The sequence below is a fragment of the Pundamilia nyererei genome, unplaced genomic scaffold (assembly GCF_000239375.1).
Source record: "Pundamilia nyererei isolate P.nyererei 1_Seehausen unplaced genomic scaffold, PunNye1.0 scaffold00182, whole genome shotgun sequence".
In the NCBI taxonomy this organism is placed as follows: domain Eukaryota; kingdom Metazoa; phylum Chordata; class Actinopteri; order Cichliformes; family Cichlidae; genus Pundamilia; species Pundamilia nyererei.
In genome coordinates, this window is record NW_005187583.1 from 276,282 (window position 1) to 294,676 (window position 18,395).

Below are 18,395 nucleotides of genomic sequence, written 5' to 3' on the forward strand. Positions count from 1 at the left end.
GGTCCTCATCCTAAAGGAAATGAACTGATTAAAACGGTGATGGTCGATTAGATGCCCTTGGTTTGTGCATTCATATTCCTGCAGCATGTATAATTTGCAGCAGGTAGAATCTCATTGTCTCTCACAGATACAGTGACCTTTCATACTCCGGATGAGGAGCTTCATCACACTTAGCCTGAAAGGGCAGACAGCACTGCAACAAATACAACACACTGTGGATTTACATGTAAAAAAAAAAACAAACCCTTCAAAAACCAATATTAATATTATATAAATCTATATAACACTGCTCTGTGAGAAAGCACGCCCAAACAGACCGAGCAGCAAACGAATAGCTGATCATTAGACAAACGTGTCGACTCGTGTCCTGAACGTTATATTTAATGACAGAATACACCAATCACAAAAAAGGAAGCTGTCTGTATTTCCACTTAACTGTTGCCAGAACTAGGCTCTTGAGCGTTTCTCAGTACTGGCAGATCGCTGTTGTGTTATTGATCGCTGTGGTCGGTGCAACAGCAGACTCAGCCGCTTAACAGAACAATCAAGTCACTGGACACACATTAGCATACAGTGAAGAGTGAGCAGCTTCTTTTGGGCTGGGTTTATTTCCTGTCAACTGCTGTTCAGTCTGTTTGCAACTGCACATGGATTGTTTTGCAGGAGCAACCACTCTGGCTCTGTTTCTTTATCTGCCACTTCTTCAGATCACACAGCGAGCCTAATCTGGCTCTTTGGAATTTGAGTGTTTGCAATTCCTAAGTTTTCATTTACATACCCCCCCCCTCCCCTTTCTATTTTTTTGAATAAGAAGATTAGGATTGTGTTTTGTATTCCTCTCTGAAATGATTTGTAGCACTGCTCCCAGTGGGCATTTGATTTGAAGTGTCACTTGATGTTTAAATATTGATGCTGATCATCAACATGCAAGAAAATTGCATTTATTTAAATTCCGACTGTGTTTGGATGAAAACCTCTGGGTAAACAGAATCATAATCATTTTGATGCGAAACAGCAATTACTTGAGTGAGGTGACAGTCAGGTGTTCACTTTAGATTTGATAGTCAGTTTATTTCATCCATCCATCCATCCATCCATCCATCCATCCATCCATCCATCCTCATTTGCTTATCCAATTCAGGGTCATTTATCTCTGCTGCCATAGGGCAAGAAGCGGGATACACCCTGGACAGGTTTCCAGTCTGTCACAGCACTAACACAGAGGGACTGACAACCATTCGCACTCACATTCACACCCCTGGGCAATTTAGAATCACCAGTTAACCTAACCCCACTAACTGCATGTCATTGGACTGTGGGAGGAAGCCAGAGTACCCGAAGAGAACATGCAAACTCCAGACAGAAAGGTCCCGGCCAGATGGTGGATTCAAACCCAGGACCTTGTTGCTGTGAGGCAGCAGTGCTTGCCACACCAGTGATATCTGCAATACTGTCGAAGAAAGTCAACAAATGTTGACATTTCCTTGGTGGATGCCAGAATGGATCCTCACAGCAAAAAAAAAAGAAAGAAATTCCTGGGTTTGAATCGTGGCAAGGCCTCCTGCTTTAAAAGTAAATCATTCTGCCTATTTTGGTGCAGAAAGCTCTTGGAATAGAGATGATAAGTGTCAGAGCTTCATTTCCCAGTTATGCACATAGTTTTCACCCTCAAAGAACATCTGATGTTGGCTTCACTTTACAGAAGCGGGATATCTGAACTGCTTCAGAACAGAAAAAGGCACCTCCCCTTCAGGAAAGCGCTTATCTGGTTATTACAGCGGGATGTGGGATGTGGACTGTGAGCTGGACATCTTTAGTATGAATGTGCACAACTGTGGAAAAGTAAAGCAGGGCAGCGCTGAGAGAGTCATGCATACTCAGCAGAACCCTGCATTACTACAGTATCTGTGTCACTGGCCGTGGTTTGCCATGATGACACATCGTGATGATGAAGGATGGCCAAGTAATGGTGCTAGTTTATTTTTTTTTGCCTTCCCTGTGTGGCAGCAGTGACCACCGAGAAGGCTGAGGCTCAGCGTTGCAGGTTAATGATTTCCCTTCAGTGAACTGCATGTGGAATAATCCTGTAAAAGAGAAGAATAGCAAAGCGCAACCCCCCCTCAGGTCTTCTCCTCCTCCTCTTCCTCTTTTCCCTGCCTCCCTATTCCATCCCTGGCTCAGTCTGTCTCCCCCGTGTTCTCCATCCCTCCCTGCATCCTCATTGTGTCTGTAGCATCTGCTGGTGCTCGCCGGTGTCAGAGCGGGGGTGGGGACTCTTCTGACACCGCTGTGCGTGTCTGTGTGCATTATGAAAGGCAAATACAGAGTGTGGGTGTTTGCATGACCATGCGCCTGCAAGCCTCACTGTATTGGTAATGGCTTGAGATGTGATTCTAGGGATAATGCATGCCTAGTGCCTGCTTATTAAGCCCAGAGTGTGTGCAAATGTGGACACAGAGGGAGGAAAGAAATGCAAAACAAAAAAAAGGGGTGAAAAAAAGCAGTTTGCTTCTCCTGCTTGTCTGCCACACCCGGCCTTCTTGCTTCCTCCTCCCACCTTCATTCCTTCCTTTTTTCTCTATGTCTATCTCTCTCTCTCTCTCTCTCTCTCTCTCACAGACACACACACTCCTCCTCCTCTGCTCTTCGAGTCTATCTGCTGGTGTTTCCATGAGAACAGAGAGCGCTGGTACGGGGAAGCGAAGGGAAGGGAAGGGGGGGTGGGCTGGCGGATCGGTGGTGTGGGGTGACGTGTCCTAAAAGCAAAGAGTGTGTGTGTGTGTGTGTGTGTGTGTGCGTGTGTGCGTTTGAACGATCATCACTGCTCTCTTTCACACGTCTATCCTGGCCAAGAGCTGCTCCCTGACTGTGCCAGAAAACATGCTTTTGGCATTGCTGTGGTAATTTGGAAACAGGGCTCCCGGGCTTATAATGCTGATCTGAGATCCAGAGTCTGTAACACTCCGAGTCTGAGAGGGATTCTGAGCAATCAGAGGAGGCAACTTCCATTTGGGAGCCACTTAACAAAAAGAAAAAGAAGAAGAAGAAAAACCTCCTTAAATGTTATAGAAAGGGGAGGGGATAAAGTAGTGAGGCTATGTGGGTGTTGAGGGCAAAAAAAGAGAGACAATGAAACGGCTGAAAGAAAGATGTATCAATAGACCAAACTGAGGGGAGGTATCCAGTCATTTATTAAGGGAGAGGCTTTTTTAGGGTGGGGCCGCAGCTTTTGCTGGAGCCAGGCTGTAAGGGAACAAGAAAGAGGAGGAGGAGGAGGTGGGTGAGAAGATGTAGAAGAGAGGAGTGCCGATCTAAAAGAGGTGGTGGTGGTGGTGGTGGGGGGGTCATCACTATGAGTGAGAAGAGGACGAGGAGGCGGAAGAAGAAGAAGGAAAGGAGGAGGAGGAGGAGAGAGAGCGAGAGGGATGATGGAGCGAGGAGGGAGGCAGAAGGGAGGGGTTTAAAGGGTGGGCTCGCAGTCATTGTCAGGCAGCGAGTAAGAAAGAGTGAGAGAGTCGCACCCCGGCAGACTGACGGGAGAGCGCGTGTGTGCAAACTGGGATGAGTAAATGTACTGGGCGGCTTAGCTGTTGATACAGCCAGAGAGAGAAAAGAGAGAGAGAGAGAGCGAGTGAGCGAGAGAGTGTGTGTGCGCGCGAAAGCGAGCGAGAGCGAGAGAGAGAGAGAGGGAGAGGGTGAGAGAGAAGTGAAAGGGAGAAAAAAGGGAAGAAAAGAAGCAGAGAAGAAAAAGGGAGGATACTACAACTATGCTGTGCTGCATAAGAAGAACCAAACCGGTAAACTGCTCTGATTTGCTTTATCAATATTTTTCAGCTTCACCTCAGTTCTGAACTTTGTGACTGTTGGGTTTGTTTTTTAGTTTTGTCTTTTCTTTTCTTTTTTGCCAATTTTGGTGAGATTAGGAGGCACGAGGTGGGATTAGCCAAAATGTTGGTGTAATTTTCTGTGACTTGAGGCCTGACTTGTCTTTATAGAAATCTATCCACGGAGCACAGACACGCCTAGTTAATGTGATTATCCTGCATGAATGGATGCTGCCACAATGCCTCTCAGACCTCACACCGTACTTGTAGAAAGGCAGCAAGAATGTAATGTGATCCTGGGCCGCCGGTATTCCCTCTTATTGATTAAGTGCTTGAAAAAAGTGAACTATTACTGAATGGCACTTGATAGATTATGTATTGTCTTCAATATCAAAGCTGAAATACTCTGATTTATCCACTAAACCCAATCTCGAGTGATGCTTTAGATAAATGACAGTTTTCTCTTAACCTACGCCTTAAACAGGGGCAGGGGAGAGGTCTAGGTATCTTCTGTATTAGTCTTATGTTAAGCAGAAGAAGTGGGTGACAGAGGAAAGTGCATCATTTCCACAGTGTGAAGGGGGGAAAAAAGGGTGGGGTACTGACTGAGTGAGCAGCTCCATCATGTCAGTGGCCTCGAGGGGGGAATACAATGGGAATAAATGAGCATAAATGGATTATCATAGCCCTCCAGCTTTTTGAGTGGTTGCTGTCAATGGTTCTATGAAGTGAGCACTCATTTAAAAGCGTGTGAAAGGGTGGTGCTGGGTACCCGTGGCCAGTCTCGTCCCGGCAGTGAATATGAAATGAAAGAAAGGTGTTGCACTGAGGTAGCATTTCAGCAGCTGTCGCGGTGGTTCTGCATGTGATCGCGGGCGATGCTCCTGCTGCTATCTCAGAACTGATTAGGGTTTTTATCAGAGCCATAACACGCTGGATTCCGATGGCACTCTGATTGCTTCTTAAATGTCAGCCCGGATGAGTCATATTAGCTCTGGCAGAGAGAGAAAAAGAGGAAAGAAAGGCTTGCCAGATGAACTCCATGCAGGTGGAGCAGGATGCAGGGAGAGAAAGAGGGAGAAACAGAAGCAGGGTGGTGCACATGGAGCTAGATGGAGGAGGGGGAAAAGGGAGAAGACGCTGATACAGAGGTGAAACTGGGATTGGGACAGGGAGTGGAGCCTGTGAGGTATGGGGCATGGGCGGGGGGGTGGAGGTAGGGAGAGGCATGAATGCAACAAAGCAGAAAGGTGAAGATGGAATGAAACTAGATGGCTGACTACAACTGGCAGATATGTGGTGGAGCAAGAACGTGGTGATGGTGGTGGTGGTGGCTGGAGTAGGTGAGCAGGCGCGAAGATGAGAAAGGGAGCAGCACGAGGAAACATTGAAGGAAGAGAAGCCGGCACGCTGCACACTGCAGCCATGTGGGTGAGGCACTAGCTTTTTTTTTTTTCCTACGGAAGGCTGTCGCCGCCTCAAGCGTGCACCACAGGGGAGGGTAAAAAAGAAAAAAACGTCCTCCCAGCCTACAAGCACTTATCTTCGTGCTCCTGCATTTGAGCATAAATGAATCCGGACAGACTGCGCGGTCTTCACGGATGGATGAGCAAAAAGCATGATTTTCTGCTCTGGAGTATGGCAGCGTTGCTGTGGGGTCCCGCCATTGTGGAGTGTTAAGTGCTGTTGCAACATCTCCACTATATGGGAGTGGCTACGGGCACCTAGTTTAAGTCCCATCTGCCTCCCTCGCTTTTTATGCAGCTTTACAACAATATTCAGCTCTCACCTCAACATCTTGAACCCAGTTCCAGGTTGTGCTTATAAGCAGAACTTAAGCAGAATCAAATCCCACCCAAATGAGCTATTCCTCTAACACTCAACTCTTCATCTCTACTTCTTATCACACGTCACCACTAACACAACCACCAACGTGCGCAACCCTTGCCCTTTCCCTCAGGCATCACCTCCTTTTCCGCTCTCCTCTACCCCGTCTCTTATCTGGTTACCTATGGATACAGTGCTCACTCATTTGCAGTGTGTGACTGGCTGCTCTCTTGCCCAGGTCACTCTTGAAAACAAGGTTTTTAGTCTCAACTGAGACTTTCCTCTGCTTTAGGCTGTAATAAAGAAAGAAAGAAAGAAACATATATATCTCCAGCCCCCGATGAGATCAGTGGCGATTGCAGAGCCTTTGTTCAGCCAGAGAGCTGATGTAAGTGAATTAAAGGCTGCTCCAGAGGACGTAATGAGGCCGGCATATGGCTGCTTATTAGTTGCTGTGGAGCATCTTTTCCTGGGCCATCGTAAAAGAAACAGTGCATCCTTTACAGCTGCTCATCAATTCACCGTCAAAGGAAGAGGAAAAAAGCGCGAGAGGAGGGAGAGATGGCGAGAGACGGCGAGCGGGGGCTGTGGCAGTCACCACCTGAGCCCCCCTCTCCTCATCTGCAGGAGATAGCCGGCTAAAAGGGTGTGGTGCTCCGCTGTGCCTATGTGCGTGTATGTGTGTGTGTGAGAGAGCGAGAATGAGTGGGTAGCAGTTTGCTCATGGAGAGTGAAAGACGACAGGGAGAGAAAGAGGGAGATATTCAGCAGTTCCAGACAGCAGTTCAGTCTTTGCTGTCTGGACGGCTCCTGCAGGAAAGCAGACACGACCACAGAAATCATGCCGAAGACAAGATAGAGGTGCCATTGCAGAGAGAAACGTGTGCCACCGGCAAGGGTGGCTGACAGTCTCTCCACCTGCTTGGTGGAGCTGTGGTAATATGACAACTGCTCGGTGGAGTTTTTCCATTTTATTTCAAAGAGTGCCAGTGCGCTATACAGTCTGTTTTATGACTTCTAATTTTATTACATACAAGCCTCCCATATTAAAGTGCAGCTGCACCTGTTGGCTAGACGATAATAAAAAAAAGGGGTGTCTGCAAAGCAAGCATCTCCATTATGCATGCAAATATTACCTTTAATATTTCTCTCCTCTTTCGCTTGAGGCATTCAATGCTGGGTGAAGTGGAGAGGCAAATAATCTCAGGACTTGAATGGATTGCAATAGTAATAGTAATAATATTAATAAGTAAGAAAAACCCCAACATTATCATTAGACAGCATGCACGAATGCATTAGTGTGAGTTGCGGTCCGATGGCACTAACCTCGCTGCTTCCACTGTGTCTTCCCCCCCCCCCCCCGCCTCCTGAAACAAGTCCCTAATGGCACTCTAAATGAGGCAGTGGGAAGGTGGTGGATTGTTACTTGTGTCACCATTGGGGGGATGGTGCGTGTGTGAGTGTGTGGTTATGGATAAAGCCATTGACTGTGGGGTGTGGTTCTTACAACAGCCGGTGCCCACCCAAGGACAGAGGCGGACAGGGAGAGAGGCTCAGACTGCAGCTGTAATAGACACATCCAGCCAGTCAGATAATGCACTGAGCGCATTTCACCATGTCCATTTATTATCTTTGCAGACAAATCCGACAGAGAGGGTGTGTGTGTGTGTCCTGTGGTGAATGGCACTCTTGCATTTTGATAACCCGTGAACTAGATTCTCTCGTCACAGGTCAGCTGCTTTTATAGCACAGTGTCAGTTTATCCTGGAGCAAGCCTTTTTAATGTTGCTACATCATACTACAGCTAATATAATTGCACAAAGATTGCATAATTGCTGGCTTCATAATCTTGCAAGAATTGCACTATTACGTTGCAAACATTCCACATTTTCTTGGAGATTAAAAGCAGTTTTTCAGCGGTTAAAGTAGTGTATCTATGGCAACCAGAACGACTGTGTGCAAATAGCAAGCACTGCAGGCTAATTGTAGTAAGCCATTTGACTAACTCATAATGCAAATATGTTGTCTCACTGCAAATTAATCAAGGAAGAGTTTAAACAGCCACTAAGTCTTGCCTTATTTATGAATGGAGATGTGCACCACATAGATGCCGGGTGCAAAAGCGCCTGCAGGGAGGGTACGTGACCGGGGTTCAATTACCGGTCAGAGGCTTCAAGGTGCAGGTCTTAAATGATGTGCAATGATGCTTCTGTTTGGGATTTAAATACAGTGCAGGCAAATGTCAGCTGTGCTGGGTCAAGTAATCTTTGGTTTTGCATCTCAGAAGTGAATCCATGAAGAAGAAGAAGAAAAATCACAGCATTTTTTAAGGGTGATGCACACACAAGTATCAATAATTCAAGTGATGACGCTCCAGCTGTGGTCAGACTGTGATGGTGATGCTTCTTCCTGTCTTCGTACCACCAGATGAGATCATCTGGTGCTCCTCTGGTATTTTATCACATTTCCCCAACCTCTAACGTAAATGACATCGCTCTTCTGTTCCAATAATGATGTCATACCCCTTATTCCCAAACACCCTTCATCCATCGCTTTCTCTTTCTCCGTCTGACTCACTGAACCCAGCCAGTAAGTAATTCTATTAAGAGTTAAGTGCTCGGGTCAGATTTTTGGCAATTGTAAGCACCTATGAGATCAGACACAATAAAAGCCCAATAAGTCACTGGAGACGTGCATATTATTAAGAGCAGAGGGTGTGGTGGTGGTGCTTTGTCTGCCTGCTCTCTGTTCTGCTGAAGTTTATTTCCACACCCACTGGCCGGTAGCTTGTTTAGCTCCAGTTCAGATTTTAAATGTGAATCACTACATTTAAGTGTGTATTTCATTTATCTGTCTTATAATTTCACACTGCACAATATTACTCTGGAAGACTGTGTATATTAACCCGAACCCGGGGGAATAAAGGCGGAGGAGCTGAATATACCAATACAGCTGCACCTTGCCCTCGCTGCTCCAATATTGCACTGACACACTGACCCTGAGGAAGACGTGTTGATTTAGGGCCTCGGGGTCTTAAATCACTCCACACAGATGTGATCCCTCACACAGGCTGTCCAAGTCAAAGCTCATATCAATGACACACTGGGAGAGCATACATAGGGGGTGGATGCAGAGGCACGAAAGCTCTTTCCACCCAGATTCATTGGCCTTAAACAAGACGTTGCCGGATCTCGGTGACACAGACATTAATGTAAGCACATACATTTTACCCCTTTGCCCCCTACTGCCACACCCTGCCGCTGCTACCGTTGCTTCATCGCATCCCTGGCTTTTCCATGCTGATTACTCCACCTGATTTACGAGTTCCTATTGGCCCGCTCCCCCCGAGGGGTCAGGCGCACTGCCAATCAGGGTGACATATAGTCTTTCATAGCACCGAACAGCAGACAGGCCCTGTGATGAGTTAGCACTCTGGTTGTCAAGGTAACCTTTGATGGTTGGGAGGGGTATGGCAGTGAATGGTGAGGAGATTGTAGCAGGGAGCTCGTTCCCTAGCAGCCAGACACGGAGCTGCTATATACTGTACCCAGAGAATAAAGATTGGCTCCGATTCTGAGCACTGCTCATAATTTTGAGGATATCATTAGCAGAGACTGCAGGAAAGATTAATGGATGCCACGGAGAGCGTCTACATTTAAGTTTAATTATTCACTAAATCTATTTTCAGGGTTATTATCAGGAGGACAATATCAGCCTCATGCCTGGGTTGAATAACTGCAATAAATGCCCGGAGACACTTGTCACAACCTAAAATCACAGCGCCTTGGATTTATTATGTGGAGACAATAAATCTCCTCACTCTGGCACATGAAATGATAAAATGCTGTAGAGTCAAGCTAAGCCTTGATACCTGGAAGGACCAAAATAAATAAATAAATAAATAAATAAAAAATAGATTGTGCTGTTTTCTCACTTTGTTTTTCCATTTGGTATAACTGATGCTACACAGTCTGCATGCTGCTTGACGGTTTGTGTTCTTTTGCTTCATTACACTTATTCACGTTCATTTGAGGCTTTCGATTGGTTCCAACACCTGCGAGAGAATATTTTACCTTGATTTGTTTGCCTATTCATTTGGAATGTACTGATTCATTTTGTGTTGCCACTTTCAGTGCTCATCATTCATTCCTTTATTTGATTTGATTTCTTTTCATTAGATTTATATGACTCATAGCACAACCCACTATTTGATGGACAGCTTTGGATCCAGTAACCGAAGGTAATATCAAGGAAAGACTTTCAATATTACCCTGTCTCCTGTCCTACTCCTAACTCTGCTCCTCATCTCATCCCGCACTTTTATTCTAAACATGTCCTGAAATTTTAACCTTTTCCCAGCCTATGATTGTCATGTAATGGTTAGAAATATATATATATTTATTAAGCTTTCCCATTTCACGATATACACTTTTTTCTTTTCTTGACTTCTGACCTTTCAGTTTGACTATTTTTTACATACTTTAGCAAACAGAAATAAAGCATGCCTTCTCGTGATCAAGCAGCATGCCAACAAAAAGAGGGATAGACACACACAAACACAGCAACAACTGGACACTAGCAAAATAAAGACATTCAGCGCAACCTTTTCAACTCTTGCAGTAAATGTTAACCTGGTATGTTGTCTATCGCCTGCCAGGTGGAGAAGAATGAGGAGGCGGACCAGAAGATTGAACAGGATGGCACCACCAACAAACCCGAGGACAAGGCCCACAAGGCTGCCACCAAAATACAGGCCAGCTTCCGTGGACATATAACTCGGAAAAAGATGAAAGACGGAGAGGAGGAGAAAGAGGGTGACAGTCCTGCTGCTGCAGAGGAGGCAACAGAGGGAGGAGAGGAGGCAAAGAAAGCGGAGGGAGAGGAGGCACCTGCTAAGCAGGATGAAGCCGCAGGAGAAGAGGCTAAGAAGGAGGAAGAGGAGACAAACCAAGCCAAAAGCCCTGTGGCAGACAAGCCAGCTAACTCTCCGGCAGCTGCTGCCACAGCAACGTCTCCTGTAGCGGCCGCCCCGGCTGCTGCGTCTCCCACGGCCGCCGCAGCGCCCTCTGAACCCAAGAAAGAGGAGCCAAAAGCGGAGGAGAAAGCTGAGGAGAAGCCCAAAGAGGTGGAGGCCCCAGCCAAGAGTCCCACCACGGCCACAGCTGAAGAGAAGAAGGAGGAGAAGAGCGAAGAGAAAAAGGAGGAGGCCAGACAAGCCGACGTGCCTGCTGCTGTCAGTCCGACAGCTGAGAAGGAGGAGCCTAACCAAACAAAAGGTAAACAAGGTATGCAGAATAGGAGAGAGCTCCATGTGGTCAGGAAGAAAGGTTTACCAGCACATTCTCACTTATGCACATGTTCGTGAGGGCAGTGAGTTCAGGGCTAAAAATAGTTCCAGCCACTTCCACCAATCAAAAAGCAATTACTTACTGTAAATATAAAATCGAGAAGAATAGGTAAGCTTTTACACAGTCTGCTTGGCAGGCTCCACAGGACATAGCCGCTTGGTGTGTCTTTGGGATTTAGAGATATTTGGCAGTGCTCCACCATTCACTGGTTAACACAGAGACACAGCTCAATATAAGATTAGACAGCCTTGTAGCTCAGCCTCTGCAAGATGAAAACTCCATACTGATTAGACAGAGGCCGGCATAGAAAATGATAAGCACTGGTCAAGAGTGTGGTACACAGTGATATTGTTTGTTATACTGGGAATGATCAAAGCTATTGATAAAAAGCAATGTGTTGTTTGCATAATGTAAAAGCAGCATGAATTATAAATCACTGAGGTTAATAAAGCTCTCAGATGCCTTCACACGAGGTGTGATATATTAACCTGACTGCTACCATAGTCATGAAAAACGGTTGTAATGGATGACCCAGTTAAACTTCTTTTTTTTCAAAGTACATCACGTTAAACTATTTGGTAAAAAAAAAAAAAAGTCTTCCAGCACTGTCATGTGATGTCCAATTACAGCAGGAATGTGGACCTGAGAAGAAACTGGAGATTAAATGATATTATTCCACTGATACAACACTGTCACAAGATACACTTGACATGAACTCATATTTCTGGTACAAGGACTCTCAGACTGGGTCAGACAGGTAGTTAATGGAGCATGCTCAGTCTGGAGCTGGTGGGGGCGTGAGGTGGGAAACACACACACACATGCATACACCAACTGGAGAACTACACAGAAAGTAGGTCACCTAGGCAGCACTGTCTCCCTGTTGTCATAGTTACCACCTCGATGGGATAGCTGGCCTGCATGGAGCAGTGCGGGTAGAACAGGTGCTCTGATTTAAATGAATGATTAATGATCCCTACTGGTCACGATCCGCACTGGGGAAGTCTGCCATAAACAAACACTACTTGACAAAGATCTGCTTATTAAGAATTCACTGCTGTCTACAATCTGCTTAACTTACCAAAGTGACTCAGAGACCAAAATTAATATTTATGACCAAATCGCTCAGTTAAGGTTTGTTGCACACAGAAAAGAGTCACATCCACAAGGATGATGGGTACTCTACGAGGCGGACTCGATGTCACAAATTCTTATCGAATTCCTGCACTTATAGAGCACTTCTCTTACATTAAAAGGTGGCAACAGATTCATTAATAATGAAAAGAAATAGTAGATTAATTTGGAAAACTAAAAAGAGGAGGCAGGAAAAATAAGTTAAAATCATTAAAGAAAACACTAGAACTTAACTAGAAAAAGTAATAAGTAGTAGAAACAGATTCTCACTATAAACAAGCCATCAGTGATGTTGGACTGTCCAGATGTAGTGACTCAGAGACGATATAGAAAGATGATTTCTTTATTTGATAAAGCTGACTCTGTAGCATTTTCAGTGGGATTAATGTTTCGTTCCTCATCCAAGTGACTTCTTCAGTCTCCACTCCAGACTGAGTCAGATGTATTTTAAGTTTTTGTTTTGGCACAGCGAGCAGCAGTGAGCAGGGGGATTTCAGGGTGCTACAGAGTGAAAACCCTAGAGTGACATAAGGTTTTTATATGTATCTAGTGAATTCTAACTCTTTTTTGGGAAACAGAGCATTGAAGCTGTTAAAAGCAGATTATAGACTATATTAAATAATAAACACATAAACAAGCTGCAACGTACCTTTAATGAAATATATATATGCAGATGGAGACTTAGATCAGAATCAGTTGTAACACCAGATATGTGGTTCTCAAGAGCTCATTATAACGCTAAGAGTTGGGTGTCATCTGCATAGCAGTGAAATTAATACCATGCTTATGGATATTGGCACTTTTATCAGCTTTTTTCAGATATGAACATGTTTACATTCAAAATCCGATTTATCTGGACTTACCTGCTTTACATCTGAATGAACGTCCTGGTCGATTATGAGACCACAGTCTAACCAGATCAGACCTATTAATGTTTGCCCAGCACTTTTAAAATGACACAATATCTGAAAGCAGGCTGTCATATTAAGACAGGCTTGTACATCATTAGAAGTCCTCTCTCACATCTTTGTGAATGGCTTGTGTTAGTAGAGCGTGCCCTAAACTACATTAACGTGCATATAATAGCATTTTTATCTCATCAACTCTGATTGTAAATCCAAAAAAGATTAAAAAAGGATGCCATTTCCAGTTCAGTAGAGATTTCAATCTCTCTTTGAGAATAAGGGGTGGCACTAGCTCTCTCTGATCTCAGATTTTAGTGACAATGATGGAGAAAAGCAACCATTCAAAAGTGTGGTTACACTTCACTTGAGTCAATGGTCACAAATGCAACAAGTCTTTTGCTGCGTGGCTGTTTTTGTAACTCTCCTGCATATGTTTCAATGAAGCTATGAGAACCATTTATGTAAAACATACCTCAGTGCGAATGACAGAATTGAAAGCTGGCGATGTTATCAGTCTCATATCTGAAAAGAGCTTTTGTGCTTCATATTTTTTCTGCCATGGTCTCATTAGTCTTATTTACTAAAGACTAAGAGGTCAGTGGGTAGAAATGATGAAACACTTATAAATGTTTGTTTCCCTGTCTGCAATCTTCATACACAAACCCAGCAGCAAAGCTAAACTGTCACTTCAGCCGGTAACTGGTGTATGAAAGTGAGCTCGCGCTGATGTCAGACACAAGAAATGACGGGCTTTGGCTCTGTAAATTGGGTGAAATTGGATTTGCATCGCACAGTTCAGTGGCTGTAGTGAAGGACATTCTCAAATCTGTCACAGTGGCTAACAAGCTAATTATCTCTTACCTGGAAGATCTGCCATGAGTCATGCTGTCTTGAGTCGCACACACAATCGCGCATTAGTGCAGACACCGTTGCCCCACTTCTCTCTTTCCCTCCCTCCCTCACCCTCCCACACACAAACACACGCACACACCAGGAGACATGCACCCTGGTCTCCATTGCAATGATATCATTCCTTGATGTCTCCTCCTAATAAAAGAATATGATCTCATCGGGGTGTGACATCACCCCGATGAGATCACTCGGATAACGAGTTTGGGCAGGAACAACAAAGACCCCAAAATCAGTGTAGCTCCTGCATAGTGCAAGAAGGTCTTTATTAAGTATAAATGAGAATGTCTTTGCTTTTTTGGAGCTAAAAAGCGCACCAGCTACAGGATTATTAAAGAAGGATATTATGATTTAATGTTGAAAAATATAAAGTACCTGAGCAAGAATCTCATTAGCATTTGCTTTGTGATGTATCACGAATTGCTACTCAGCAGTGTGCACCTCTTAGCAAGTTATCGTTGCCTGCTATCATAGTGCAGTGCACTCTGGGCATCACACTGTATCAGATGTGACAGGCCAAGATGCTCCTGTTAGCTTTGTGATGCCCGTTCAAATGCTTCATGGGTCCATTAGGAGCAAGCTCTTCTTTTATTATTTACACAGTCAGTGCGGGCTTCAGACATGCTCTCAGTTTAAGTGGAGCTGACACATTGTGAACAACACAGAATTCCATGTGCGAATAATTTTTTTGAGAGGGAAGATGTGAATATTTTGAGAATTTCCGAATGTTACATGGCTTTTTTTTTCATATAGAGGGTGAAATATTTAAAACATCAAAAGTTACTGCTCATGAGTGAAATCTTTGAAGCTCTGTATCTCAGGCGCCCCAGACAGAGCTTTATTACTCTACTCGCAATGTAAAACCACCTCTCCACCTCTCCTCTTCTCTTCTTTCTCCACCCTCCTTTCATCTATCCCGCCCCAAACCCCTTCTCTCTACCCTTACACCCTCTACCCCCACCACTTCTTACATTAAGATGCTGCAGAGGAGTCTAAAGGAGAGGAGGCCACCCCGGCAGATGCAGAGGCGGAGGCCACCGAGTCCAAGGATGCTTAAGGCTAAAGTCTAACTTAATGAAAGCAGAATTAAAAGTATGAAGAATACCACAAAAACGAAAAATCTAAAAAGGTTGCTCTTTGCCTTCTCAATGTGAAGGCAGTCCGTTTCTATTTGTTTGTCATTTTTTGTGTGGCAATGATTTTCTCATGTTGGGGGAGTTTCCAGCGTGAAGTTTTTTGGCTCAAGCTAACACTGTACTATGCGCAAGTGATGACGATGCTGACGACGACGGTGATGATGATGTTGATGTTGCTGATGTTTATGAAAAGCGACTCTTACCGTGATGGTGATGATGTCGAGGTGGATGATTTCATTTGGTACATCTTCACTATTTGATGTAAAACCGGGGGTGGAATGAACGCTTCCAACTGGATATTTACACATTTAAAATTTCAAAAAAAAGAATGCATTGCCAATGCGCCGTATTGTATTTGCATTGTAATGCACTTTCTTTCTTCAGACACATTTTGCAAATGAAATCCGTATTGCAAATGCACGCACAAAAAGACAACCAGGTTTATAAATGCAATTCATGTTTTCGACACGATCCAAGTGTACTGAGAACACAACAAAGAGGTAATGTACTGACACACTGAATGGATAATAGAATGTATGATTAAATGTGTGACATTTCCAGTTGGGGCAGCTTTATCCTGAATCCCAAAAACAATATTTACTCAACTTTCTCTATTCTGCTTGAGTCATTCAAGCTTGGTTTACACCCCTTTTACAAACTCTGTTTACTCACAGTTACAGTAAATAAAGGACCTATTGCCATTTAAATGATGTGATCATATAATAAAAACTCTAGAAATCAACTATATTATTGATGTAACTGGCTCTTACATATTACAATTTGTGCTCTGCCAACCAAACGTGAGGCCATAGCATGAACCATTGAACCAGATGCATGATGGGAACTCTCCCTCTGAGAGGAACTTTTTCGCAGTCACAAAAAACTTAAGAGGTGTGGCGGCTTCTTTTTTGATGTCTTTGGTGTTGTTATGACAGTTTATATGAATTGGAAAAATACTCTTGCACTGATGTTACAAAAAAAGATTAAGAGAAAAATCAAACAAATGAGCAAACAACAACAACAAAAAAATTTCCTATGTTCCAGTGAGTGCAATGTCCAGTTTCAATCTTATCGAGGAGTTCAAACTTGTGAGGAAAAAAAAATATGAAAAAAATAAAAAATGGTTTCAATGTCTGTTTTCAAAATAAAGCAAATGTGCCAATTACCATCATAAGCTGTGGAGTTTCTTTAAAGCCTGATAGAAACATATTGCCACTTTGAAACACCCGGCAGTTTCCAATAATCATGCTTATTTTCCACTGAATCCATCACGAAACCACACATGTGTGGTTTTATCATAACTCTTGCCCCATGATAGTTGGGATAGACTGCAGCGCCCGCCGCGACCCTGAGGTGGACTAGTGGAAGAAAATGAATGGATAGTATTCCTGTAAGATTAGATGCTCTTGCACCAAACGTACATTAAGACAATACTTACACAGGGAAATACAATTTAATTCAATTCTGTTATGTTTATATAGCCCCAAATCACAACAAAAGCGCTTTACATCGTAAGGTAAAGACCCTACAATAATACAGAGAAGACCCCACCAATTAGATGATCCCTTATGAGCAAGTACTCCCATATCCAAACTGGGAGCTCGTCCCACAGAGAAGAGGCCTGAAAGCTGAAGGCTCCCATTCTAAGTTTAAATACTTTGGAAACCACAAGTAAGCCAGCAGTCTGAGTGCAAAGCGCTCTAATGGGGTAATACTGTACTAGGAAGTCTTTAAGATGAGCCCTTATGAGAAGAAGAAAATATAGGAGAAATATGCTCTCTCCTTCTAGTCCCTGTCAGTACTCGTGCTGCAGCATTTTGGATTAACTGAAGGCTTTTCAGGGAAATCTTAAGACAGCCTGATAACAATGAATTACAGTCGTCCAGCCTAGAAGTAGTAAATACATTAACTGGCTTTTAGCATCACTTTCACACAGGGTGTTTCTAATTTAGATATCGTGCAAGTAGAAGAAAGCAGTCCTACATGCTTGTTTCATATGCACATCGAAGGACATATATTGGTCAAAAATGTCTTCAAGATTTCTCACAGTGTTACTGGAGACCAAAGTCAGGCCATGTAGACGTAAGCGTTTGGTTAGACACCATGTTTCTAAGAAACAGAGTACAGTTACCTCAGTTTTGTCTGAATTTAGAAGCAGAAATTTAGAGATTGTCCACTTTAACACTTTAACTAATTAATGTTTGTTTTCTGGCTTTATGGATTACAGTGCATAGGACTGAAAACGTGTGCTATGCCATTGAATGATACTGACTAAGGGAAGCATGTATAATGTAAACAGAATTGGTAACAGCACAGAACCCTGTGGAACTAGATATTAATCTTAGTGTGTGAAGACAAGTCCCCATTTAGATATGATTTAAACTACTGCTGTGTAGTACCTTCAGCATGCTGTAATCGCTGTAATAAGACATTATGGTCAACAGTATTGAACGCTGCACTGAGGTCTAGCGGGACAAGCACAGACATGAGTCCACAATCAGAGACCATAAGAAGATCATTTGTAACCTTCACCAATGCTGCATACTCTGCCTCTTCCAAAGGAATTCCAAAGGAAGAGTATATACTAAGAACCAGGTGATATTTTTTAGGTACACTCACACTCCTTTACCAGATTTCTCCAAAGTCTTTACATATGTTTACATGCACATTTTGCACTGAGCATTACAGATTTTTTTAAAATCTCTAGATTAAAATCTGAATGACTTAATCCTTTACAAGCAATCTGTGTATGCAAATGCTATAGGTCCCATCAGGGCTCAAGGACTCCATGGAAAAATGCAAGACCTGAATATAACATTTACATAAATGCCTTCCGCAATCTATTTGTCAAGTGCTAACAAGAAGAGCATAATCTCCTCAATTAAAATGGCTAGTTCATACCATCCTCATACTCTCTTATCTTCCTGCATTGTCACTCATCATTCCCATTTGAAATCCCTGTACTTTGAAGAGAATGCTTGCTAGCACCTTCTATTTAAAAAGGACAACAACAAAAATAAAATTAAAAAAACAAATAACTGTACCCACTGTGCTCACGTATGAAAACAATGGTGAACAGCTACATTTTCCCTACTGGTGTGTGAGGTTTGAATTGAAAAATGTGAACCTACATGTTTTTCTGAAATTGACATTTTATAACGTTTGCATACATTCCAAAAACATTGCAAAAGCATAAAGCACCGTGTGGCTTCTAGGTCAGGAGCGGTGAGTAAGACTAGAAAAGTCTCATGTAGGGCATAATTTGGTTTAGTGTGACACCTAGTGGCGAAACCTTTTATTGCAGCACTTGCT

General features: G+C 43.6%; 1 protein-coding gene across 1 annotated transcript; it reads left to right on the plus strand.

Annotated features, from left to right (window-relative positions):
- Nucleotides 1-3,702: 3,702 nt before the first annotated feature.
- On the plus strand, nt 3,703-16,208 carry gap43 (growth associated protein 43). Its single transcript, XM_005746726.1, has 3 exons — nt 3,703-3,797; nt 10,309-10,927; nt 14,925-16,208. The coding sequence occupies exons 1-3, from the start codon at nt 3,768-3,770 to the stop codon at nt 15,002-15,004; spliced, it is 729 nt and encodes a 242-aa protein (XP_005746783.1). The 5' UTR covers nt 3,703-3,767; the 3' UTR covers nt 15,005-16,208.
- Nucleotides 16,209-18,395: the final 2,187 nt, after the last annotated feature.

What these genes read in the sequence shown, in the direction of transcription:
- gap43 (XM_005746726.1), top strand. Translation starts at nt 3,768, where the DNA reads ATGCTGTGCTGCATAAGAAGAACCAAACCG. An exon ending in GCATAAGAAGAACCAAACCG is followed by an intron (nt 3,798 to 10,308) that starts GTAAACTGCTCT and finishes ATCGCCTGCCAG; the next exon opens with GTGGAGAAGAATGAGGAGGC. An exon ending in GGAGCCTAACCAAACAAAAG is followed by an intron (nt 10,928 to 14,924) that starts GTAAACAAGGTA and finishes TCTTACATTAAG; the next exon opens with ATGCTGCAGAGGAGTCTAAA.